General features: G+C 44.6%; 2 protein-coding genes across 5 annotated transcripts; one reads left to right on the forward strand and one right to left on the reverse strand.

Annotated features, from left to right (window-relative positions):
* Positions 1-338: 338 nt before the first annotated feature.
* LOC134100568 (M-phase phosphoprotein 9) lies at positions 339-27,917 on the reverse strand. Of its 4 annotated transcripts, none has more exons than XM_062553824.1 (24): positions 27,791-27,917; positions 26,072-26,394; positions 25,336-25,480; positions 22,592-22,681; positions 21,784-22,166; positions 21,159-21,303; positions 20,437-20,509; positions 19,922-20,067; positions 19,495-19,617; positions 17,933-18,303; positions 10,287-10,436; positions 8,978-9,065; positions 8,421-8,636; positions 8,152-8,199; positions 7,974-8,038; positions 7,766-7,861; positions 7,303-7,434; positions 6,663-6,796; positions 6,044-6,307; positions 5,602-5,761; positions 5,281-5,372; positions 3,983-4,188; positions 2,732-2,800; positions 339-2,009 (listed from the first exon to the last, which is right to left on the reverse strand). In XM_062553824.1, the coding sequence occupies exons 2-24, from the start codon at positions 26,356-26,358 to the stop codon at positions 1,908-1,910; spliced, it is 3,585 nt and encodes a 1,194-aa protein (XP_062409808.1). In that variant the 5' UTR covers positions 26,359-26,394; positions 27,791-27,917; the 3' UTR covers positions 339-1,907. The 4 variants fall into 4 exon arrangements, with proteins under 4 accessions (XP_062409808.1, XP_062409806.1, XP_062409807.1 ...); XM_062553822.1 differs by having other exon boundaries at positions 6,627-6,796; XM_062553823.1 differs by having other exon boundaries at positions 5,662-5,761; positions 6,600-6,796.
* On the forward strand, positions 13,360-14,779 carry LOC134100569 (elongation of very long chain fatty acids protein 7-like). Its single transcript, XM_062553825.1, has 6 exons — positions 13,360-13,423; positions 13,722-13,912; positions 14,007-14,087; positions 14,184-14,240; positions 14,338-14,443; positions 14,680-14,779. Exons 1-6 carry the CDS (start codon positions 13,363-13,365, stop codon positions 14,712-14,714), a joined length of 531 nt encoding a protein of 176 aa, XP_062409809.1. The 5' UTR covers positions 13,360-13,362; the 3' UTR covers positions 14,715-14,779.
* Positions 27,918-27,983: the final 66 nt, after the last annotated feature.

Raw genomic sequence — 27,983 nt, forward strand, 5'->3', positions numbered from 1 at the left:
TACGTTCTGTGTCGGGTCTGGGCTTTTCCACAGCGTAATGGCCAGGGTTGCAGGCGCTATCCAGTGGTGGTTCAGCTGTAAAACAGACTCGGCTTCGGCCTCAGTCTACACGACAACAGTGGAAATGAAAAAACTGTAGTTGAGTGCTGTGACGTTCTTCTGTTTGAGCTGCGTCACTCCTGTAGCTTGATAAAGCTCGCACACTCCCTGTGCTTACAGTGTCACATCACCAAAACATCACTCCACTCACTGCATCAAAGGATGGTTACTTTTTTGCTGGCTCTGACAGGCATGGCAGGAACTAAACAAAAAAAGCATCACAAACACAAAGAAATATATAGGATCAATCTTTAAGTTTATTTGAGATAAAATTTTGATGTAGGAGTAGATATTTCCAACTGGGTTACAGAGTATTGTTTTTTTTAAAACAGCATTTTTACTGTATTTATTTATTTTAGGAAAGGCTAACAGTGGAGGGGGGGAAAACAGTAAAAGACTGCACAATCATCGTTTTCATGCTTGACCATTCGTGGCAGGGGGTTGCATGGTGTGTGTGTAAACAGTGGGCTTATTTCTTTTGGCATGCCCAGCATGAGTGGAGTTACATACAACACGTCTGCATGTCAGTGTGTGTGTGTGTGTGTGTGTGTGTGTGTGTGTGTGTGTGATCAAATGAAAACTGTGCAAAACAAAATGCACCAAGTCTTTGCTGGTTTTGGTGTTTGCAAGAGGTCAGGAGAAATATGGGACGGAGGCTCAGAGCAACTCCCTGGAATGGGGTGAGAGTGAGAGTGAGAGTGAAATTTGGAATGATCGTGAATAAAACGTAAAAAAGGCCTCTACAGAAGTGGTGATTTCACATACATTATATATCTATTACATTGCCATTGTGAGACATTCATTCAAGTCAGTGACATCAAAATAAGGATAAAGCTCCATTTAAAAGCATTCTTTATAAAAACAAACGAGGAAAAGATGTCGATGTTTAAACTTCAATAAATTAAACAATGCATTGTATGTAAACATAAAAAACAGCAGGGAAACTGCTCACATTTTTTTCACATGGAATGATTACATCTATGTATCCCCATTCAGATGACACCTTAGAACTGTCAGAAGAGTACTCCTACAGCTGGAAGACTAAAAAAATCCAGTGCCTTCATTGGTCTGTTTATCTTCAATCTGGTGAGCATAGTCCAATTAAGCAGGTTCTAGTCAAGGTGGTCTATAGTATACAAGACACATTCCTAATTTTTGTGCTTTGATGGTTAAAATCACTGGACCCATATCCCAGCTACAGACTGCCTTGTTGTCATTTTATACACTATATCCATGCAAGTTGAATGTTCATACAGTCCTGTTCTTCAAGATGTACTGTAGATTCCATGACTAACAAGTGTAAAAGGCAACTGTACACTGTCTGCTCATACTTCGTTTATTTAAAAGACCAAACATTATCAAAGCTTCTCTTTGCTGGACCTCTAGTAGTAAATAATGCCATTTAGGAGTGACTCTCTGAACTTCCAGGCTCATGTGAGTGGGGATCTTGGATTGGATTTGTATTCTTTACTTTTTTGTCATTCAAATGGATCACAAGATACAAAAGCTATATCTAAATGACCTGAAAGAGGAGTAAAGCATAAAAGTTTATATCTCACCGACATAAAAAAGTAAACGCTTTATAAATCTGAAGTTTACTAAAATATATTTTAAAATTCTCCATCATTTCTTTTTTCTATATCATAAAAGATCCAAAATATATTCTTGAAATCTACAGTAATAAAAGTAGAAAATATGTACTTCACATATACACATTGCATTTCGTAGAGGGGACAGGGAGTGAGACTAAAAATGAACCTGCTTCCTGCAGCTGAGGCTTTGAGAGACTGGAGAGACCAGAGAGAGTACTACGTATGAGCGGAGGACCGTAGTACATTATATCTCTTAAGAGTCATACGTAACGATCCCAAGTCACGGTTGATTCGCTCCAGACGGTTTTCTAACGTAACCTGTGACACAGAAAATATTTAATGAGTTAAGTGCAGAGACTTAATGTGTTTTGACTATGATTGTTTTTCAACAGGAAAAAAAGGAACATCCATGTCTGAGATAGTCATAACATGTACACTTTGTCCACTCATTTGTGAACTAGAGTTAAAAGGTACACTATGCAAGATTTTCGTCTTAATATAAGATTTACAGAGGCAATGTGATGGTAAACGAACTTGTAACAGGGGAATCATTCACCTAGCCATACAGCATAGCCGTAGGAGGCTCTAACGAGAGAACCAGCTATGCAACTTCAAGGACAGTCGATCAGAAGACATCTCACAAGAATCGTGAAACATTATCTTGTCAGTAGATATAGCTCTACGGAGATAGTTTTTTTTTCCTGTTGTTGTTACTTCGCCTCCACAACAAAAACATTTTCATTGTGTACACGGGGAACAAGCCACGAGAAGTAGGCTATTTACAACGGCAGAGTAAAATCTATTGTAATAGTAGGGGGAACTCTACAATCGCCACAAATACCTGAAACTGCATAGTATACCTTTATATTTGAGATACAGTATGTGTGTTTTGATATGTTAACATATCTTTGCGGCTTATTGTGTTACATGTTTTTTCTATGTACAACATGCTACTCATAGTCAGTATATCGTTGAGAGGTAATGTGAATGTAAATGTATGCATTCATATTTTCAAGCAGATTGGCGCAGCTCGTACGTACCTCATCTAACCTGGTCTGCAAGGTGACCCTGCCCCCAGCCCCCGGCATCCTGCTTAGGGCTGCCTCAATCTGGAGGGGGAGAGAGAGAGAGAGAGAGAGAGAGAGAGAGGACGAGTGTGTGAATAAACACACTGAGCTAAATGTAATGCATTCACACATGAGGCCCGCGGGCCACATCGGGGCACTCGGCTGATGAGCCGAAGCCAACGTGGCAGCGGTGACCATGACATCAGGACAGGGGGGCTTTCACTGATCCTGCCCTCTGTACTGGAACATCAACGAGTGAGGACACACAAACACACACACACACACACACACGTACACACACACCTCTAAAAATAGAAGTCATTATCTGGAGCAACATTCAGAACAATGAAGTCCCCGTTATGCAACAGGTCACGTCTCATCGATGTTGTTGCCATTACGCAGGGCGATGAGACCCTCTACCCCCCCATCGTCCCACTCCACCCCCCCATCCTCCCACTCCACCCCCCGCCCCCCCGCCCCCCCCTCCTCCTTCCCCCGCCAACAGAGGTCTCGCTCTACAAACATTATTAAGAGGGCTTACACCAAAATTAAGGGGGGAATCCTGGCAAGCAGCCAGGGCATACCAGATCGTATCTAGACCCACATGCCTAGGATCTGTTAGGTATCGTGTTCTACGTTTTTTCCTTTGCACTTCACAATCCCCATCATGTAAATTCCCAGTATCTCCATGGAGGAGATAATCTACCAGCACACAGCATATTCCACAGCTAAAAATAAAAGCAGGATTAAGAGGCTGCAACAATGGGAGCGTTTTCCACTAATTGTGGAATTGTATGTATGGTCGGCTTCAGGGATGACATGATCTGCCCATGCCACGATTCCCATGATGACGGAAGCAGTTAGGATTATCAGGGCTATGTTAGGACCCTAATTGGTAGTGAGAATGAGACGCGACAGACATATGAAGGCAGGAGAGATGCAAGGAGAGAAAGAGGACATGAGGACAAGGACCAATAAACAGCAAGGAGGAGGAGAAGGAAGAGGAAGAGCACAAGAAGGACAAGCGGGGAGAGATAAAATGATGAAGACAACGGCCCGAAAGAAGATGCAAATCAGGGACGGGTGGATGAATGGATAGATAGATAGAGAGAATGAGTAAATAGATAGATAGAGAGAATGGGTAAATAGATAGCTAAAGAGAATATATGCAAATACAAAATATGTCAGTACGGGAAGCCGTGAGGGCCACAGAGGAGTACGGACCTGTTGTTTCTCCTGCGTCAGCTCGTCCAGCAGTCGCTCAGCGTCCGCCAGGGACTGCAGCCGTGACTGGTACGATAGCGGCACCTCGTCTGGAAGCTCCAGCACACAGCTCTCCGTGTCCGCCACCTCACTTCCTCCTGCCTCCAGGTCCTCGCACCCCTCAGAGCCCGCTGAGTCGGCCGAACCAGGCCCGGCCTGCTGGTCATCTGTGGACCAATCAGCCCCAACCCTCCAACATTAGCAACCGCATGCACAGCAGCTGAGTGTACAGTTCAAGAAAAATACCTCTTACTTCTGTTTTTACCAGTTTCCCTATAAAGCCTCTAAACACTGTCTCTGTTCATAAAAACAACCTGAAGGGGTCTTTACAGTTTTATGTAAATCTAATTACTGACGTCCCTATTCACAGAGCCTTATGAGGCATACTAATTGTCTATGGGTAATGCGTATTCAATACTAATTAATAAGGATAATGTACTTCCTGTATTAAAACTTGTATCCATTGTTAGATCTCTGTACCCTGGAAATCCAGAGTTCTCGCGAAAGCACGATTTGAATTGATGCCTGCAAGATACTCTGGCCACGAGCAATGATGCATGTTACGTTTACCGCAACCATCTGCGGTAACCAATCAAATCGGTGTATCTGATATAGGAGGGACAGGGGCGAGCTAAACTGATGCGCTACAACTTTCGCTTTTGGTCGTAGTGTCATCTAATTGCGCTGAAATCCAGAATCAGTGGTTGTGTTATCCAATTGCGTGCAGTGAGATTCAAATGCATGCTTGGTGCCGCCCCTCGAGTTGGGCCATTTTCATTATTCATGGCCAGACCCTTAATCTGAAAGATTCCAGGGTCTGGTTTACTACCAGGCTAATATCTCTGGAGGTTCGATTCAGAATGAAATAATAGGAATGTACCGGTACTTGAGAAGTGCTTCCTTAAGGCTATTTTATACCATATGTGGAAAAATACCATATGAGGAAAGACTGCCATGTCCATCTGAAAAACTGTCTATTGGCTAAACGTTTCTAAATGAGTCTTTTTTTAGCTGGAAATGGCTATAACCGTAATGAGACTCAGGGAGAATCTTTCAGCAGCAGGTTCAGAATCTTCAAATTTCTGTGACAGATTACTGTATATGAAGAACACTGCAAAGCAGAGTGGTCTCTCTGGGAGTGGGAGTAAATGCATAAGGGATCTGAGAAACATCTTAAGATCACTTGACTTCTCTTCTTCCTAATATCTGTGGTATTTGGGATAAAATGAAAGACCGGCAGGAGTGTCTTTGTGAAATACCTTCTCTTCTTTCAGGTGCTGAATAATGTAGTCTTTTTCGTGGGCTGCCTTTGAGTGAAGCTGAACCAAGCCCCCTTTGATCCGATTTAAACCTGGGACCAACGTAAGATTGCATGTAAGTGACAAAACAGACAACATCAAATATTATAGATTATAATATCACACACACACACACACACACACACACACACACACAATGTATGCATGTATAAGCACAAACACGTCTGTGTGTGTGTGTACATGTACGTGGCTCATATATGTAAACACACCCACACACACACACACACACACACACACTTTGATATGTAAATATATCATTACATTGGGAGTAATGTGTGTATCCCACTGTGTCGTGCTGTGTTTTGCTGCACCCAGTGGTACCTGGAAGCAGGGTTGCCGAACGCTGTGGAAATGTTTTCCGTTGGGCTGCGCTTAGGACTGGACTTTGCAGAGAGCGGCGTAATCAACGTGTTTCTTGCAGCTAAAGACAAAACAATTACAGGTCTTCGTAAAATAAACAGTGCAATTGATTATTCAATGAAAGCATGAACTTGGCGGAAAGACTAAAAAGGAAACGACTGAGACTAGACATTAATGACCTACTATGGTACAGGGTTTCCCTTGACCTATGGCATTTTGTTTCCCACGTAAACATGCATCCATTTTAAACAGGAATTTCACGGACTTGGACATGCATGGATATTCAAATACCATATGGCTTAACAGACAATCTGAAGAGTAAAAACAACCATAGTGCCCGTACAGGGAGTGGAGACAGGTAGCGGTCTCTGGGTTCTAGGAGGGAGAGAGGAGGAGCGATGACCCTCAGGCGACAGACTTCTTTGGGCCCTTAAAAAAGCTCCTCCTCCTCTGTGTGCAGACCCGCCTCTTTGTTCAGCTGCCGCTGCTACGTCGGCTATCCCCATTGGCTCGGCCTCAGGCTTTGATGAAGCTCCTCCCCTCGTGTGCACAGACTGCCATAGGTTGCTGTCCACGAAGCCTACTGTTGGCCTGCTCCTCCCTGACCCTAAACAAGCACACACACACACACACACAGACACACACACACAGACACACACACACAGACACACACACACAGACACACACACACAGACACACACACACAGGCACACATACAAAAACACACACACACACACACACACACACGGACACACATAAACATACATGCATATACACACGCACATACACATTGTCATGCAAAAGCAGCACATGCAACCATCCCCACACATACAGGGACAAGAGAGAGACAAAAGAAAAACATTAGTGCACTTTGAACCCAGCAGCAATCAAAGAAGCACCTGGGTGAATCTGAGCGTGCATCGTACTGGTGGAGCCACGGTTGGTCTTGGACAGCGCTTTACCCTCCGTGGCTCTGGTCCCCTCCAGCTCGATCAGGGCCCTCATGACGGGGGTCAGCGCAGCGTCCCTCCTCCCGGTGGTCTGTGTCTGAGAGGTCGCGTCGTGCTGGGGCTCCCACACGGGCGGAGACGTACGCCTGTGATACGGAGAGAGCGTCAGGGACACTGGGACTTCAAAGCAGAGAGCTACATCTGAGTATTATCCGTCAGGCTGGAGCGATGTCCGCCTGTACTTAATGACTGTTCCACTCAAAGATTCTAAGATCTGCGCTTTTTGTCACCATTTCAGATTTTAAGGTTTATTATACATCTCTGTGAGTTCATAGACCATAAACATTGCTAATGTATATAGCCATCTATATTCATATATATTGCAGACTGACAACAACATATTATTATATTGTTATTATTATTATTATATTTACTTAATACATGTGTTTTGTACTAAGTTAATTAACAGTGAATTGGTAGCATAACCTCCACCATATACCATCTAACCTCTATCAAATTGCCATAACGTCCGGGCATTACAGAACAACCGAATTGGCTGCCATACCACTGTCATCTATCAACACTGTCATCATAATTACCACCACGATCACCATTATGATCAGCACAATCAGGAGTTCAGAAAGGAGGCTACCTTTTGTCTGAGACTCCAGTTTTGTCGGGGGCTTGGGGGGACGTCTGGTCAACTGGAGATTTCCTCATTCCCCCGTCCACCTCATGGTACCTTTTGCTTGGCGACATCAGCAGGTCAGGGTGATGGAACAATCTGCACAGAGATCAGAGAGAACTGTAATAAATCAGCCTCCATGTCTGCCATCAACAGGCACTCTCTGTTGTAGTGTGTGCTGCCCCCTGGAGGCTTGACACAGTACATACAACTATCATATGAATACAGTACTTAATTGCGAAGTTACTGTAGGTCTAGCAATTAACAGTTTTTTTGTTCCCTCCCAGCTACGTTTTCATATTCATAAAGTAAAGAAATACCTAGTTTGACTAGAAGCATTTTTATTTCAATTAAACAGTAAAAAAGCACCACCAACCAAACACCAAACTTGTAAGCTGTGGATGCTGTAGTACGGTAAGGAGTGTCTTACCCTGTGGACTGGGCGTGTGCATGGGAAGCCATGCGGAGCTTGGCTTGGCTCTCATGCTCCAGCTGCTTGACCTGTGACTCCAGCTTAGAAATCGCCCTGAGAGACAAAACAGGAGTAAACTCTCTGTCCGATTGCAACCTGATTAAATTCACAAGTTTGGCTTTGAGCGCCCAAGAAATAATGCAAAAAAAAAAAGATGTCTATTCACCTTTTGAGCTCAGAAATATGCTCAGTGGCTTCAAACAGCTTGTTCTCGGTTGAAAATAATTTGTCCTGTTAAAACGGGACAGAAAACGCAGCAGATGTTTAGAATGTAGAACTGCCCTGACCTGCATTTGGAGTGTTAGGAATGTTATGAGTGTGTCATGGTAAAGGAATGTTTCTACCTTGGCACCATCATGCTCTTTTCTGAGGGATTCATACTCAGTCAGAAGCTAAACAAAGAAAAAGACAGTAAGGATGCATCAGTTTAGACTCCATTCTCCAAAACATACTCTAAACAAAGCTGTCCACCAAATAACACAGTTATAACTCTACATCATATAATTCTAGTACAGTATTACAACCGCTATGCTGTCAAAATGCAGTGGTACCCAGAAGCGATCCCTCAAATCATGTCAAACCACTAGCTACCAGTAGGGGGAGCACTACTCACATCCAGCAGCATTTTGTGCTCCTGTTTCCTGTGGGCCTCTTCGCCCTCGCGCTCCTTGCAGGCGTTCTGCGCGGACGCCTCTAGCTGCCTGAGTCGGGTCTTGAGCTTGGCGAGCAGGGCGTCCTTCTCCCGGCCGGCGCGGTGACTCTCCTCCAGTCGCTGCTGAACGGCCTTCACGGCACTGCTCGCCACCTCGTAGCGTTCAGGCCACTCGCCCTACACACACATACACACAGGGGGATGTCACACACAGATACGCAAGCGCACACACACACACACACACACACACAAACAAATGGACATAAAACACAAATATCTGTATGCATTCAAAAATATATAATAATGTTTCTAAAAACCATTTCTGGAAACCTGGTGAGTGTGAGTCTACGTACATCAGGGTTTGTTGCAGCAAATGTGTTCATGTATCTGAGTATGTGTGATGTGATCCTACAACTCCAGCTGCTGTACTATCAGATCTCCGCTGATGTTTGTGTGTGTGTGTGTGTGTGTGTGTGTGTGTGTGTGTGTGTGTGTGTGTGTGTGTGTGTGTACTGTACCAGTTGTTTCTCCAGCTGCTGATTCTGCTCCTCCAGCTCCCTGATACGGCGACTCGCCTCCCTCAGTGCTCGATCCAGGTGATTACACCTGACAGACAAAAGCCAATCACAGTCAACGGTAAAGTCCAGGGCCCGTATTCACAAAGCATTTTATCTTACCACTAAGAGTACTCCTAAATCGCGCTAGAAGATTTTAGTTAGGAGTTTTCCCTTAAAAGTTATTCACAAAGCCTTTCAGACCTACTTTTAGTAAGGAGAAACGCCCACTCCTAAATTAAAAGTGAGTCTTCGTTGCTATGGTTGACGTCATTACTCATGCACGAGCTTGATGAAAGTGACCACCTTGATTGGCTGGTGATTATAACGCGGGAATGATGGCAAACCTCCCCTACAATGACGAGTTGAGTGACAGGTGTTAGGTCTTAGCTGGTGAGAATGCGTGCGCTATGTCGGGCTGTGAAGGATGGAAGATGATGAATAAATAGGCATAGCCTTAATGAATAAAGAGTAAAGCAAGCCTATGCTTAATGAAACACTATGGACTGGAGCAGTAGCCTATCTTTGCAACATGTTTTAAATTAATCTGTATGAAAACACGTAGCCTATATTTGCAAAGAAGAGAAGCGATTTAATTTAATTAGGCACAATGAGACGTTACATTTAGTTGACATGCAATGGTGGTTTTGGTTGTCGGTGGCATTATTGCATGTGCATCCTTAGTTGCAATGCACATTTATTCCCTTGCATGACAGCAAGCTCCTGCACTGCACGGTCATTTCAAAACATCGCGACGTGAAATGCCACTAAAAGCGGGTTGTGAATAGGTCTTAGTGAGTTAGAAGTCCTCTCGAGTTCTTTTACGCTGTCCTAGACTTAGGAGCTACTTTTAGGCTTAAAATGCTTTGTGAATAACTTTTAGTGAAAAAAATTAGGAGTCATAAAGTTAGGAGTGACACGCCCATTATTTTTAGGAGTTCCTCCCTAAATTCGCCAGTTAGGAGCTACTTTTAGCCCTAAAATTCTTTGTGAATACGGGCCCAGGTTCTTTTTTTTCAGTCCAACAACACCATTAAACAACACATCTGTATCATGTTTAAGAATTTGTACTTAATGCCAAAGACTGTGTGTGTGTGTAGGAATGAGTCACAGAACACCTGTGGAAGAGTTGGTGTGTAATGGTGAGCAATAGCGAGTGTAAGAGACAGCATGTGTGTGTGTGTGTGTGTGTGTGTGTGTGTGTGTGTGAGCCTGAGTGACAGAAACAGAGAAACAGGGCACATCTGATAACCCCCTCAATGACTATCCACACCTTCCTTGGAGGATCTGGTTGCTCTTCTCCACGTCCTGTGGCAGTTGGGTCAGCTCCAGCTTCTCTTTCAGAGAGGCGATCTCGGACTCGTAGTAAGCCCGCAGGTCAGCCACGTGTCTCGCATGCTTCTCCCGCAGGTTCTGCCTCATTCTACACACACACACACACACACACACACACACACACAGAGAGAGAGAGAGAGAGAGAGAGAGAGAGAGGGAGTCACAGCATGATCCCTCTTGGCCATAGGCATACTGAGGACTGCGTACCCTGGCTTTGTAAATGGCAAACAAACAATGGAGCACAGTTCAGGCCATTCACTACTCCACACGTCCACACATTGCTTCAGGGCGTTTCGAGGACAGAAACAATCATTTTGTAATTTAGTTGAGATCAAATATGAACAGCCTCTCGCCAGAATCACAGACTGTACCTTTTACGGGACATGTAAATGTGATTAAAAAACAATTCCTCCAAAAGAGAGGAATTAGTGCCACTCAGATACAACGAGTACAACGACTTAGGAGCCTAGGACTAGGACATGTCAATATTAATATTACAATTTTACCTAATATATCATACAGTTTCTTATTAATGGACTGTACAGCTTCATAACCCGTAGAGTGGTTCTTGTCATGTTAATTTGAGCCTCACAATAAGTTAAACAATATATGATTTGGCTATTGAAGGCTAAAAAGTTGTGTATGTTTGTCTTGTTACTGTGTACAGTATAGGTCAGATAAGCAGAGAGGAGGTGAAACCATATCCAAATGGTTCCACAATTCAAAAATTATGGAATCGTTTTTGAATCATGGTGTGCGCTAGCACCTGTTGCGGTCATAATAATGTCATAATAATGTCATAAAAATGTAAGGTTTAAACTTGAGTATTGAATTTGCTCTGCAGGTTGGCCTGGATAGGGGTCAATTGACCAAAACCCAGGAAGATGTATTTTCTTTGGAATTGAGTAAACAACTGCATTTAACATTGCAAGAAAAATGTGTTTGCTGCACTGCTGAAATGACTTAGTAAGAGTCTAATGAAGTTTAGAAAGGGGCGTAAATGGGGGCGTAATGGGCGTACATTTACTGACAGGTTCTTCTAGGCTAACCTAGGGTAGGTTTAGAGTTGAGTATGTGTTTGTCTTAGGTCCAGTACGCACCGAAGAGGAGAGATAAGATATGGCAGATGAGATGGAATCATGTTTAACTGCATTTTTTTGAGTGTATGAGACCTGGAGCGAAAGGCTTTAGCCAACTCTTTAGCAAATTTCTATTTTATAATGCATGAAATTATCGGATAACTGAAGCAGTACTCTACAGCATCAACAGAACAGTAAATGGGACGAGGTCCATACTCTTTGTAGTAATGGTGAACGCTTTGCCTATGTTGTAGGGCTCACAATATTGGGAAAATATCGAACTGCAAATTCTCTGACAAGCATCGCGATTGCAATCTGTTGGGCCACTTCTTATTGATGAGCATAAGAAGCACAGCACTACTGTTAGGCAACCTTAACTCTGTCACACAACAAGGATTACATGAATGTAAAAAATCATAGAGTTGCTAACTGCACAATTAACTACAATCTTTGCAATTAGCTAATTGCATTAGTAAAAACAAATTGATTAATTGTGTAGCCTATAGAGCCCATAGAGTACAAATGGCTCAACAAAACATTGTTTATGACGGACAAGGAAACTGAGGCACAAGAAAAACCCAGGAAGGAGTTTACGGGAAACTCGGTCCCCATGGGGGGAGGAGCCACTTCTTCGGGGTACAATAAATCAGATCACGTCAGCACCAGGTGAATAGTTGAGAGTGACGGAGAAACACAAAGCATCCACTCAAGTGAGTAAGTAAGCAAGTATTTATTTATTTATGTGCTGTGTGATGTTACACTACAAATGCTGGCTGCGATCTCAATTGATGGGTTACTACAACTACAGTGTAGATTGTTATTCAGCCTTGGGACCATTTTTAGATGGTAGATGAGTGATGGAATCATATTTAAAGGCATTTTTTTGTGGGTCTAGGAGAGATTGAGCAGTGCTCTGCAGGACAATTTAGTGGTGGCATGAAGCATAACAGTAAATGGGATAAGGTCAAAACACATTGTATTAAAGTGAACATAATGTTCATACTTTGCCTATGGAGTAGTGCTGCACAACTTCAGGATTCAATTTTGTGACTGCGATATGATTTGCGCTACAACTGTATTGTATACAATATGGTGCATTCAGTTTTAAAATAAATCACTGATTTGAGGATGAAAATGACTGAAAGATGCGTTTTGAACCAACAAATGGTATTTATGCCCTCTTTTCTTCCAACTGTCAAGTCTAGTCATTAATAATAGCATACAGTTATACAACATAATGATACACTTTGGAGAACACAGACATGTGTTTGCGGAAATGTCAAGCACTTGGGAAACCTTGGGTACTTGGGAAACCACCACACATACAATGGAAGTATATTTCAACAACATGTACTGCTGTCAGTTGGATGTGAACCAAATAAATGTCAGAATACTTGCAGGGTGTGACTGACTCTTCAGATACATTCAGTGGCACAGCCACAGGTCCATGTTCCGTGAAGGCTTAACATAACTCTTGCGTCCCCTAACTGCATATAACAATTAATTCAACTTGTTGCGGCATTTGTGCATTTTCATTATATTCACTGCTAAAAACATTTTCTTTAGCTGTTTGTTTTGATTTAATGTGTATTAGTCGTCAGTGTGGCCTTTGGATCCTGTCACTGTGGTCATCAAATGCTCTCTTCTTCACTATCTTTTCTTTATGCTTCAACATCAATAGTATATTAGAATATTAGATCAAAATCATGGTGTGATTTAATACAAAAAAAAACAAAAAAAAAAAAACGTTAAGGTATAGAGAGCAGGTTGTTGGACTTTTATCACTGATACCAATCATCCTGCAGAGTAGACATACCAATTGCTTTAAACACCAAATTGCTAAAGATGTAATGTATGTATCGTTGGCCCTCATTTGAAAGGAAGATGAACTGTGGTTAATAAACTCCTTTCCTTTATCATAAACAGCACACTACAATGGCTTTCTATTCCTACACATCAGTTTTCCAGCTCTATGATGACTGGCTCAAGACAGGAGGTATGTGATGTGTATGATCATAACACAGATACTTACTGTATAGCATGCTTTAGAAAGCCATATTAGATGTGAGCATTTTGAACGTTTAAAACGTTGAGCTTCAGTGGTCCAATTGTAAGATCACCTGGTAGAGCAAAATAAGTCCCTAACAGCACCAAGGCCATGGTTCGAAACCCAGTGGGAACAAATCCTAGTGAAAATTTAAACATGCTGTATATGTAGTATATTGTGCTGTATAGAAGTGTCTGCTAAATGAATCAATGTAATCCTTTCTCTCAATTCTCTTTTCTCCATTAAGACCCGCGGGTGGAAGACTGGCTGCTGATGTCTTCTCCATTCCCCCAGACGTTCATCACTACAGCGTACCTCTTCTTCGTCACATTTCTGGGCCCGCGGTTAATGGAAAACCGCAAGCCCTTTGAACTCAAGAAAGTCATGTTCATCTACAATGTCTGCATAAGTTCTTTCTGTCTCTATATGTTCTATGAGGTAAGTCACACATTATTTCTGGAGGTTAGCATTTTCAAATGAACATTGAGTCAAGGAGCCTAGCAAGCTGATTTTCTCTGTTCATGGTTTTTAGTTTCTGATGTCTGGTTGGGCAACTGGATATTCTTTCAGGTGTGACATTGTTGACTACTCCAATTCTCCTAAAGCTCTTCGGGTAAGAATATCTTTTAATCACAACGTTATCTAAATGGACAGAATCACAAGGTTTAAAGAACTTCTGTAAATCTTGCTTTTATTTCCTCTCCTGTAGATGGCAAAGGCTTGCTGGCTGTACTATTTCTTCAAGTTTATCGAAATGTTGGACACGGTGGGTCAAGTTTTTAGCTTTTCTTTCTCGCAGTTAACTGAATCTTATTCAACCAAATAGCCAAGGTATTGCCTTTAACACTATTTTCCCCTGGTAGATTTTCTTTGTGATTCGGAAAAAGACGGCTCAACTTACATTCCTTCATATCTACCATCACATTGTCGCAGCATACACCTTGTGGTTCGTCGTCAAATTTGCTGCAGGTAATTACTCCTCTCCACGTTTGTCAGACACATAACCAATCTGAACATCAAAACCATAATGATTTGGTTTAACAGTTAGCATGCCAACAACCTAAAAGGTATGTACTATGCAGCATAAACCTTGCAATCACCTCCAAACAACCCTTACAAACACCTGGACACTGAAAAAGCTAACTGGTGTATTCTGGTGATAAACTTGGCCATCTCCTCCTATTACAATCTTTCATTTCCAAAAGGGTGTCTGCGGCCTGGAGCAAACTTCATACGGTAGTATATGGTCTGGGTGTGTGACTGAAGAGGGCTGGACTAACAAGCAGTAGCCAGAAAGTTGTGCCCTCGCTGCCCTGGGTTTGATCCCCAGTTGCCACCGTTGTGCTCTTTAACAAGGCACCCTAACAATAACCTTAATAATAAATCTTTTTTACAATTTACAAAAAGTTCTAGTGACATATAAAAAAAATAAAAAAAATGATTGCATGGTGCTACTTTAAAGACTGGAATTACACTTGCTGCCTTTCTCCAGGAGGCATGAGCACCTTCCAAGCCCTGTTAAACTGTGCTGTGCACGTCCTCATGTACTCCTACTACGCCCTCGCTGCCCTGGGACCTGCCTACCAGAAGTACCTCTGGTGGAAGAAGTACATGACCACTATTCAGCTGGTAGGTCAACTTTACCAGTGAAAGTTCAAAGGATGATTAAAATGGTTCTAATTTTGTGACTGTAAAGTAAAGATTCTCTCTCCTCTCTTTTTCTCTCACACACGCAGACTCAATTTGTAATGGTGATAATACACCTCAGCCAATTCGTCTTCATGAAGGACTGCCGTTTCCAGGTCCCCTGGATACTGTACGTTACAGTGCCTATAGAAAGTCATCATACCCTTTTGAAATAGTTACTTTTTTTGTCTTACAGCCTGAAATCAAAACCCATTTTAAAAAAAAAATCTTTTCCAGTTTTATTAACAAATTTAGCTGTACAACATCAAAATAATGAAAAAAAAGTAAACAGTTCTGAAAATTAATAAAAAAATAAAAACTAGAATAACAGGGTTGGAAAAGTCATCATACCCCTGACTTAATACTTTGTAAAGCTTCCTTTTGCTTTCATTACAGCCATAAATCTGTTTTGATATGTCTCTATTATAGCTTTGCACACCTAGATAGGGGAATATTTGCCCAATTTTCCGTGCAGAAATGTTCAAATTTAGTCAAATTCTGTAGGGAATGGCGATGGACTACTCTCTTCAAGTCAATCCACAGATTTTCTATAGGATTTAAGTCGGGCTCTGACTTTGCCACTCAAGGATATTCACCATCCTATCCTTAGGCCACTGCTTTGTTCTTTTGGAAGTACATGTTTAGGATTATTGTCGTGTTGGAAGGCGAATGACCTCCCCATCCTCAGCTGTCTAGGAGAGGGACGCAGGTTTTCCTTAAGAATTTGGGTGTACTTGGCAGCATCCACTTTCCCTTCTATCCTGACCAATTGCCCAGTTCCCGCTGAAAAGAAACATCCCCACAACATAATGTTGCCCCCACCATGCTTCACACTAGGTATGGTGTGTTTTGGGTGGTGTACTGTGTTGGTTTTTGCCAAACATTGCGCTTGGAGTTCAGTGCAAAAACACATCTGGAATATTCTGCTACCATGTGGAAAAAGCTTTTATGGTCAGATGAGACTAAGATCGAACTTTTTGGAGACTAAGATTGAAGTTTTTGGACTGAGCTCCAGGCGCTAACCAAACACAGTATACACACCCAAACACACCCAAAACACACCATACCTACTGCGAAGCATGGTGGGGGCAACATTATGTTGTGGGGATGTTTCTCTTCAGTGGGGACTGGGCAATTGGTCAGGATAGGAGGGAAAATGGATGCTGCCAAGTACACCCAAATGATTGAGGAAAACCTGCAGCCCCCATGCTAGACAGCTGAATATGGGCAGGTCATTCGCCTTCCAACACGGCAATGGTCCTAAACATACTGCCAAAAGAACAAAGTAGTGGCTTAAGGATAGGATGGTGAATATCCTTGAGTGGCAAAGTCAGAGCCCTGACTTAAATCCTATAGAAAATCTGTGAATTGACTTGAAGCGAGCAGTCCATCGCCATTCCCTACAGAATTTGACTAAATTTTAACATTTCTGCACGGAAAATTGGGCAAATATTCCCCTATCTAGGTGTGCAAAGCTATAATAGAGACATATCCACACAGATAGATGGCTGTAATGAAAGCAAAAAGAAGCTTTACAAAGTATTAAGTCAGGGGTATGATGACTTTTCCAACCCTGTTATTCTACTTTTTAATTTTTTATTAATTTTCAGAACTGCTGACTTTTTTTTCATTATTTTGATGTTGTACAGCTAAATTTGTTAATGAAACTGGAAAAGATTTTTTTAAAAATGGGTTTTGATTTCAGGCTGTAAGACAAAAAAAGTAACTATTTCAAAAGGGTATGATTACTTTCTATAGGCACTGTATATACCTGTTGGAATTCATCTTCCTGGGGCTGTTCCTTGACTTCTACTACCACGCCTACATCAAGGACAAGAGGAAGCCAAAGGTTGCAGTTGTATAGAACTGAAAATGGACACTAAAGTGAAACTAAAGAACAGACGACAAACCATGACATTACGTTCGAAAAGTACAGGATGCCTTAAAGTCCACTTTCCACCAGCACTGTGCAAAGTGCTCCGCTTCCTACGTTCAGGTTCAAGATATGAGACCCTCTATACGTTCCCTATATGTCTTTGGAATCGCAAGAAACGCAAGCACCCACACCATAAGGGTATCTAAATTAGCGATTTACCAAATATTACAAGACTCGAAGAGCTGTAAAACACTATTGTAAGCCTGCATGTACAAAACCGCTTGGAGCTCCAGTGGAATTTTCATTATCGATGAGCTAACCGTTGATGTACTGCAAAGATTCTAGAGATTCTTAAATCAGTTAATATTTAGGATTCCCACGGTAGCCAGCGTCTGTGACGACACCTGAGCTTACCAAAATGGCGCCCATGGAGTCATAGAACGTACTTCAACATATTGTATTATCCGGCCTGTGATCCATCTTGCTCTGTTCTAGGATCTTTGATGTACAGTGTGAAAGGATGGTCGCTAATAGACGGACCACCAGCCCAGCACTAAACTCTGAGCGTGCTAAACAAAATAGGATATTTCAGAAGGTAAAAGCCCCGGTAAGAACCAAACCAGATTTTGTTCAAATCTACACACCTATTGCTACTGGAAAATGTAAGGTTAATTTTAATCAAATGTTATTTTAATGTATTAAAAAGCATCGTTGTTTTAGAATTTTCAAACGAAAGGGTCGGTAATTTGGGGTTTTACAGGATCTTTGAAGAAACCTCGTAAGCCACATGGGTCTCGAATGGTACCTGGATTTCTGTGTTTGGTTAGCCATGACACACACACACACAGCTAGTTAGCCATGACACACACACACACATACACACACAGCTCACTCACAGCGAGAGCGTGACGGGGTCCTCCAGAGACGCGGTCCTCTCCAGCTTGGTGGCGCAGCTGAGGGCAGGGCTGGTCCTGGGGGCGGAGCTGAGCCTGGAGGCGGACTTCTGGGTGCGCAGCGTGGAGGTGGGCGTGGTGCTGGAGGTGTGTCGGCCCTCGTCCTCGCTGCAGGGGCCGCCCCCCTCCTCCTCCGACCCCCGGCTGGCAGCGTCTCGGTGGGCAGGGTCCGGGTCCGGGTCGGGGTGGAGGTGCCAGGGCCCGTGCGGGCTGCTCAGGGGGGACGGCGACGCTAAGCCGGACGTGCGTTCCGACGTGCCCTCTGGCGTGACCTTGGGCTGCTTCAAGCCAACCACAGAGTCCAGGGTCAACACCTGCAGGAGAACAGAAGGGCAAAGGGTCATTCATTACAACAGTACGATGATGTTATACATTAAGCAGACATGCTTAGAAAGGGATACTAAACAGTATTGTCCACCTGTCCAGATTGGTAAATAAGTCCTGACAGAGCAAACAGACACTCATAATGTGTTGCCAAGGACACTCATAATCTGTTGCGAAGGACAGTGGACATTACTTTTTTTTGCAGCAGACATTGTTCACATTACAATATTGTTATAGCATACGTTACAACAAAGGCACTTTGAACAGGCGAACTTAGCAAGGTAAATACGATAGTAAAGATATAACATACATTATGATAGCACTTAGCAGTAATTAGTAGTGACAGACAGAAGGAATGCAGACCCTTCTCTACCCTTCAGGGTAGAGAACTACTGTGTTATATGCAAGAAAGCATTTTGCCAGAGACAACTTTTTTGGGGGAGTGTGTGGGGATGACTTCCACGTGACAGTAAAACGACAAAAAATACAATGACAGCATTGTGCTTTGGGCCGCGGGGTAGATGTTTCCCAGGAGTACGTCCACAAAAAAGACGCTGTATAGATTTAGCATGATCGGCTGGAGAACAGAGAGTCAACAGAACAGACACATGCAGCTGTGGCATAACTCCATAGCGTTCTTCTGCACTGACATGGACTAAGAGACCGAGTTCAGTTTGAACAAAACTATCGTACCAGAGCATTTAGATATTTAGCAAGGACGTCTGATTTGATTCATATAAATATTGTAGGTACTGTATTTCTGAACTTCATTCAAGAAAATGATGTCACCTTTGTTTTACTATGAGTCTACTCAAGCAGGAAATATGAGGCTCCAGTCAGTTGCTGAACTGGAACAACAAGAAGCAAAAATGCAAATATCAACACAGCCGGGCACCAGTCAGTCTGCTTCGATAAACACATGCACATACTGGACAGCAGACGACTCAACTGTGCAGTGCAGTTAGCCACTTTGGATCTAATCTGACCACAACCTGGGGAGAGCTGTGGCCTATCAATCATATTCGGGATGGAGTCAGGACACAGGTTCGATTTTGACCCGAGGTGTTTCCCAAATCATACCCCCCATTCCTCTCCCACTCACTTCCTGTCTGTCTTCATTGTCCCATCACATCGAGGCAAAAAGCCCCCAAAAATGTACTGGACGTGTTGCAGTGTCTAACCTGGGGTGGTGTGGAGCTGGGACCGGCCAACGGGTCCCAGTCCCGGCACTTGAGCTCCCCGCTCCTCCTGGTCTGGTAGATCTCCTTCAGGGAAACAGACAGGGTGCGCTCTGGTGGCGGTGTCTGTGGATAAGAGGCAGACGCACACACACACACACACACACACACAGGCTGCTGACATAAAAGCATATTTCTGAGGGTAGTCCCAGAAAGAATGATGAAGAAGATATCTGTGGGTTTAGATTTAGATAATATTGCCTTTTCACATACATAAAAATGCATGTACATACAGTAAACAGTATTTCAAAGATTTTTCAAATTTGTCTGAACATAGAGAGACTTAAATGACCGTGGATAGATCAATATACATAGACAGACACCTAGATGACACAGACAGATGAGTTAGATAACATAAACGCTGTCTGACCTGGCATTGATCTGGCCATAGGGTTGCATGAGGACTCCTGTCTGGTCCTGTGGCCATGCCCTGTGAAGGGAGGGGGGACGTGCTGCAGAAGCTGTCCGGTAGGGGGCGGTAGAGCTCCGATTCGTCCAGCCGCCAGTAGGTCAGACCTGACCAACCACAAAGAAAGTGGACACTTGGATCAAAATCACAAAATTTATACTGCAATTTACCGTCTATTAACCATGTTTTGTAAATTGATTTTGCCAAATTTCTTCAGCTATGAAGTTAATACGCAGGGTGGGCTATACATTGGAATACATTTCTCTTCAAAAAGTTGGGAAGGCATTGCTCAAAGTTCTTTGCCGACACAACAAGACAAACATCAGATGAGAAGCAACAACATGATCCATCAGCTTCCTTTTACTCCTCTCATATGGAGCTTGAGTTAAGTTCAGGTTTGGTTCACACACCAACGCTGAGGAAAGATCAGAACAGATCTGTGTTTGTGGTGTATGAGGGCTAGACCCGGCTCTGACCTGAGGCTTCCGACACGAGGCTGTCACTCCTCTTTAAGGAGCTGGGACTGGAGGAGTCTGCGGGGCAGCCAGGCTGGAAATGGGGAAGAAAAACATGACACACAAAAAACAACATGTGGAGGATGCAGTAGAGAGCACAATATGGTCTAGATTTTTCTAGAACATTTTGAGGCAACTGCCACAACGCGGGAGATTTTTTGGATATCATACATTTCTGCCTCTCAGCACTTTTACAAGGTCAGCGCTGGGGATAATACGATTGCCAGTGGAAGCATGGAGAGAACTTAATCAGTAGGCAATTTCCACCTGTGACAAATCATCATCTTTGCAGAGTCATGCGTATAAATCACAAGGGCCATGTGTCTGCTCTCCTGTTCTTCCTTGATGAGAATAGAATAAGAGTGCGCCTGAGGTACGCTTAAACTTGGCAAAGAGTGGCAAACGTTCGTGGCAGATCTGTTTTCTGTCTGAGCAGGTAAATTTGAAAGATTTTGGGTAAACATTTCCATTTTAACCCTTTAACCCGGTATCCCTTCACCCAGTTCCACAGTGTTGAATTATGTTCGCAGAGAGGTACCTCTCAAACCTCTCAAAATTTGCAGAAATAGGCAAATAATTGCGATCAGTTTTCTGTTCGCAAATATTCGCCTATGTCCGCGAATTTTGAACGCACCTCAGGATTAGGAATACCTGATCCCACATATGTGTAAAGCCGGACTCACCTGTTCCTGGTGGTCAGCTGGTGGCATCCTGCCCGTGGCCCCGGCCTCGCTCTTCTCCTGAGCCGGTGGAGGGGAATGCCGTGACCTGCGACCTCCCCTCTTCTGGCTGCGCTGATGCCGCTGTGCCCAAGAGGTTAGCGCTTGCCTGGGGCCATCAGGGGAAGAAAAACGTCATCACTGACAGACACGGCAAAAGAGGACTTCAACACTGATCAAAATCATCATTGCTTTAATCTTTAAAAAGTAGTGCACAACAGGGAAACTGTATGAGACTCTTACATAGATGTGGATAGCCCATCTTATGTGTGGTGTGCTGTTTACTGTGTTCTGTGGCGTGCATTGAGGTGTTGAGATATTCACGGGCCCGTAAAGCATCGTATCAAGAGGAATGGAGTATGAAGCAAGATTAGTGGCTTAGCGATTGGTTTTTTTTTCGTCTAACATCAGGGTGTGCAATGACATAAAGGTGACCGCATTTTAACTTGGCTAGATCAGCATGGTAATTCATGCCGCAAACTTAATGTAACCAAGATCTCTGTGTTTGAACATGTTGCCACTGGTGTTGGGAGACTGCGGTCAGTCATGAGGAGGTGTTCTGGTGATTTTTGGAGGAGCTGCAACCTGCCTGCAGGGCACGTGCTGGTGGGTGTGTCCAATAGGAGTGGAGGAGGGTCTCTGCTGGTACTGCTGATTGGCTAGGCAGGAGTCTGCCAAGGGGGAGGGCAGAAGGTGAGACTCCGCCTCCAGCTCTACCTCCCAGGTGGAGAGCGTCCCGTATCCGCTGACAGCGCCCTCTTCCGAGCTCTCGCCCGCACTGGCTGCCTGGGCCGGGGCAGAGGGGGAGGAGCCTCGGCCGTTCTGCAGGCTCCTAGGCCCCGCCCCTAGTTTGGCGTCGGCGTCGGTGTCGGCATCGGCGCCCTCCTGAGTGGCGGCTGCTTGCCCCGCCTTCTGCTCCACACTCTGCTTCTGCTGCAGCTGCAATAAGGCCTTAATCTCATCCTGGATGAGCTGCACACACACACACGCACACAAACAGACACACACACACACACAGACAGACACACGAGAATGAGAATGGCACAGACCTATCATTATCAAATCTGACAGCTATTTCTGTTTTGTGCTTGAGATTTTGCAAAGGAGTCGAGATCACATTGTCCACCCACACTCACAGCAGAAGGACACACGCGCACACACACTCACAAATGCGTACATCACACATACCTACCTACACAAACACACACACATCAGACACATACCTACCTACACAAACACACACACATCAGACACATACCTACCTACACAAACACGCGGACATCAGACACATACACGCACGCGTGTACACACACACACACACACACACACACACACACACACACACACACACACACACACACACACACACACACACGTACGTAATGCAGTGGCCTCACCTGTATTTGGCACTGGTACTGCTCCTGCTGGGCTAGTATCTGCTCCTGGTATTGCTTTTCCACCAGTTGGAAGAGATGTAGCCATCTTCCCTACAGATCGAGAGGATACAGACACTTCAGAGGGTGCACAAACCATAGCAACAAACCCCGCCACGTAGGCTGTTTTATCTTAGGGCTGCTGTGGAACACAAGGTACTCTGATCTTCTAAAGTGAACCCTGAGCTAATCGAAAGGGATGTAGTTCATTCTTGTCCTCGTGGGCAGATACAAGTAACAGAAAACAACAGTCAATTATTTTAAATGCAGCAAGCTGGAAATTAAGGGAACGTTTTGGCTCAAGCCGTGTTCAGCATTTGGATGGTTCTCAATCTCCAGTGCTGATTTTGCCCATTTCCCTCAGTTCCTGTATGGGGCTGGCAGCATCTGGCATCCGCCCGATAGACTTACAGATTACAGATGAGACAAACGAGGCCCAGCACAGCATCACCCCCCCCCCCCCCCCCCCCCATGAGCCTTGCCTCCTGTCACAGAATAACAGAGGTGTGCTTCACCATCCCATGTCCTCTACACAGCAGCAGATATACCGTCCCCGAGTCCTTCACGCTGAGATGACCATTAGTAATATTTCATGAAGGCAGGACCTCCGGAGGGGGTGAGGGGGATGCTCCCCCCCTCCCCCCCACCCCCACATGGCCGCAGCAGCCGGGTCAGACGGGTGGAGGGGCAGACGGCAGACGGCTCTGCAGTGAAGCCCAAGGCATCAGCTGGGGTGTGCTGTGCTGTGCTGCTTCGCTGGGACGGATGCTGCCCCTACTCCAAGAGCCCCCCCTTCCCCCCTTTCCCCACCCCCTCCCCCGCATCCCCCCATGCTGCAGCCTCTCGTCTGGGCCTCAGGGACTCCACAAAACACAGTGCCACGGCCAGAGTTGTTTTTTTTCTTTCTGACTCGGAGTTGGGGCACATGCGATGTTCTCCTCCATCAAACACAATTATAGTATGCAGCAACTCGAGGAAGCAACAGAAAAAAAGGGGAGTTTTAATGCAACAAGGTGAATCAGGCTCCCCCAGACAGACTACAAACTCTCAGTACTGCTTCCCAGGGCCGGATGAATTTCTACAGATGGGGTTTGCTGCAGTGCTAGCGTGCATCTGGCCACATTCTCCTGAGATGTGTGAATCATAAATGCAGAGGTGCTTTGTATCCCATAGGTAGCCAGCAACCACCTTCACTGCACAGACATGGTTTTCTGCCTTAAGCTACATTTAAGCTGTTAACACCATTTTTGGTCAAATACTTCAGTCCCACATGGCAGAGAAAGAACACAAGCCAGAAGCCAAATTGACATTTTCCTCAGCCCAGCATGAGCAGGACTAGACCAGCATTTCTACAGGGCACACAGTGAACCAACAGCATCATCATCACATAAGAAACAGCCTGCCCTGTTTCTGTCTCTATACCTGAACACATTGCTGTGCAAGTCCCTGCCACTTCGGATGTAAAGGTACACCATGCAAGATTTTCACCTTAATATAACCTTTACCACGCCAATTTGATGGTAAACAAACTTGTAAATCGTTCACCTAGCATAGCCATACAGCATTAGCTGTAACAAGTCGCTAATGAGAGAACCAGCCATGCAACTTCAACAATAGTCGACCCGAAGACATATTGGAAGAATCGGGAAATATAACCTTGACAGTAGATATACTGTAGATCTTTGGAGTTTTTTGCCTGTTGTTAATCCTTTACCTCCACAACAAAACCATTTTCACTGTGCACTGGGGGAACAGGCCACGAGAAGTATGCTATTTACAATGGCAGAGTAAAATTTGAATATATTGCAACTCTAGGGGAAGCTCTACAAACGGCAAAAATACCTGAACCTGCATAGCATATCTTTAAGTGCCCTTTTGCATGGTAGCCTGAATATCCGTCCATTAGTAAGTCACTTTCGATAACAGCGTCATTAAAATGAATAAATGTACTTCATCCCTGTTGCAGACCAATGCAGCTACAAGCTACAACTCAAATGAACAACTTGCTGTAGCATCAGTTTGACTAAGCTTCAGCCCAATCCACTCTGCAATATCGCCATCCTCTCCCAATACTACAGACATCCTGCATAAACCTGCCATTTTTTTGTTTGAAACATTCATAAATGATCAGACAATTGAAACATGAAATAGTTGTTTCCTCACATTGAGTAAAAAAAACATCTTATGCGCTGCCCAGTCAGCACAAGGTAGCTTCTCATGTAATACCACGTTGTATCTTACGTGGCGCTGATTCAAATACAATGCAAGGGAATGGAGGAATGGTGTTACAAACATAATGGTGTGTTGAAGACAACTGGAATCCTACAGAATTCTACACCAAGAACCTTTAGGCGGGGATCACATTAGCCAGCGGCAAGCGGCAAGCGTAACGCAACGCTCAGACCATAATAATAAATCTAAACATTCTATCTCGTTCCTAAGTTGTTGCTACGTCCTTAGACGAATCTGATTGGTCAAAATACCTAAACATTCTAAAACTGATTGTGATGAGCCGAGCGTTGCGCTTCAAAGTTGAACCAAGTTCAACTCCCAGTTTGCTCAACGCCGGCGTAACGCCGGTCACCGGTCCGCTGCCGAACCATAGAGAACAATAGGAAACCTGCCGCTGGCTAGTGTGATCCCCTCCTTAAACTCAGCTCAGGAGCTTCACCCCATGCCCCACTCTGCCATGGTCATCCATATCTCACCTCGCAGTTCTTCCAGACCTCGGGATCCGTCTGCCCGCTGCTTTGGATCTCCTGCACCAACGCGCGGAGCGTCTCCAGAGAGCTGGGATTGATGAAGGGTAGGGGCCTGTCGGAGCCCAACTCCTCCGTGTCTGGACATAGGCCTCTGAGAAGGGGATCCCGAGAGAGAGAGAGAGAGAGAGAGAGAGAGAGAGAGAAAGAGAGAGAGAGGGAGAAAGACTTTCAAACCATGGCCTGTTCCAAATCGATCCAAATCCTTCACCATAGCAATGACCCGTCTATATCGGTTTCAAACACGCAAGCATCAGATTCTCCCCACATCCAGACCTGAATAGCATAGACCAACCAGTGTAAACATTGACCATAATAAACAGCAATAGCTGAGTTACTTGTAATGTTGATTGGTATCTAAGAACAGAGGAAATGTTCATTTACGTGTTAACAACTGAACTTTAGATGCATCATAAGTACATAATTTCAGGTGAAACAATGCATTCTGAGGTATTCTGAGGAACAAACAACACAAATGGGAAAATACTTCCCCATACGGAGCACTCACACCCCCTCATCATAGCCCTCTAGCATCCTCATCCTGACCACTGCTACTGGCTCTCCTGGATCCTGTAAGGGAGACTTCCAGCTGCCCTGACCACTCCCCCTCGATGTACTGACCACTCCTCCCCACTGCACTGACCACTCCCCCTCGTGGTCCTGACCACTGCTCCCCGGTACTCACCGTATCCTGTGAGGGAGACTCCCCGCTGCCCTGCTCCTGCTCGTCTCCTCTGCCACCTGCAGGAGGCCCTCTAGAGTCTGCACCGGCCGCTCCCGCTCCACGGGCCGCTCGTCCTCCGTGCCCACCGGGCCGGACGCCGTGTCCTCGGAGGATACGATGGAGGCCTCGCTGCCCTTGCTCCTGTTGGCGTGATGGTGGTGGTGGTGGTGGTCGGTGGGGACATGGTGGTCTGTGCTCAGGGCCACCGAGCTGGACACGTCCTCAGAGATGCTGTCATCTGTGGACATGCTTAAGGATCCTCAGCGCAGGTGCGGATCTGACGTCTAAAAAGCACAGGACAGGAAGGGGATTGGCGCACGAGACAAGGCGGTTTTGTACCCAAAAACTATAGTGTGTCCATCAAAACTATGGTGTTGTTCACAAAGAGGGCGAAATCTGATTTGTACACAAGGCTGTAGGAAATCCACTTCATCTGCAAGGAGCCAGCAGTCACAGAGCTGAAAAAACCCACTTTCTGAGACCGCAAGGCAGGAGAGGGCCAACAACAGCAACAATTGGGGTTTAGCCTCTTTGTAAGAACACCTAATTCCCCTCACACTGCTGATTATAAGGACCTGAAAAGGCATCCCTAATGCCAACAAACTAATGGTGGATCCATCAAGAAAACCATAACGCTTCCACAGTACAGTGAGAGGTATATTGACATCTGTTGATTTCAGGATGCACTCACTATCCGTTTCACCAGTGAATCTAAGAAACAGTTCTGCCTTTATCTATTCTGAGAAAAACATTGGAAAAGAGGTAAAAGGTAAACTAGCATATTTTGTCAGGACAAATCACCAGCAACCAGACATGACAGCTGTCTGTGTGTGGACTGGCGTGCAGATGTGATGTACGCCAGGAGGCATGGGCTAGTTCTTCTAAAGTCTAGGCCTACCTGTCAACCCAACTCAAAAGGCCAGAAACAGTCTTCGAAACCGACAATGACCACAGGAAGGGTTACCCTTGAACTACTGGTGACATTGCGTTATAACGAGATCCATGAAGTTGGAAGCGCGGCAATGTTTAATGCTGGTGGAGTGTGTGATCGGAGGTAATAAAACACTTCCTATTCTCAACTTGGAGTTACTGACAGACCCCAGTGCTGCAGTCAACTATGTGTGCAGCCACTGTGCTGGCTGATTGCTGACGAGCTGAAGTGATTAAGCACAAAGACTGACATTTCTAGGCGAGGGATGCTTTGCTGTGCACACACTGAATAACTCAAACACGGGACAGTGGGGCCGCCTTCAAAAGCAATCTGTCTGACAAGACAGGAAGCTGACAGTTCCGCGCAATGCAGCCTTCTGCTCCGCTCATTCTAGCTTAGTAACAAAACCAGAGAACATCCGCACTGTCTCCGAGAAAGACCAGACTGGTGGTCGATTGAGGCGGCTTAGAATTTCAGCAAACTTCAATTGTACAAAGAGTGCTGTTGTTGGCTTTCTGTCTCATCCACAACACAGTGACGTTACGAAAGCCAGCCTTCTCTGCTAACTATCATTAGCTAAACAGGCTAACGTTCACAGAACAGTGAAGTCTCCATCACCTGGTAATGCAGCTGTAACGTTCATCTGAAACTCCGCCTCCTCAAATTCTATAAGTGTCTGAGATATTTTGTAATTCTGCAGATATCTCAGCGTTATCCAACAAAAGAAAGTTACGTTCAGGATAGCTCACCTCTTTATTGGAGTCGTTACTTCTCCCATATTGCCGTTCTCTTATCAGTTTAACACTGCAGCTGCATAGCGCCGTACTTCCACCCTTCAACAGCAAAGTCCCCTCCATTACGCCATTGGCCAAAAAGATTCCAAAAGGACGAACATGATTGGTTCTCAAACGAGGAATCAAAACTTACCCTCATCTAACACTC

The sequence above is a fragment of the Sardina pilchardus genome, chromosome 14, assembly GCF_963854185.1.
Source record: "Sardina pilchardus chromosome 14, fSarPil1.1, whole genome shotgun sequence".
NCBI classification, from domain to species: Eukaryota; Metazoa; Chordata; class Actinopteri; order Clupeiformes; family Clupeidae; genus Sardina; species Sardina pilchardus.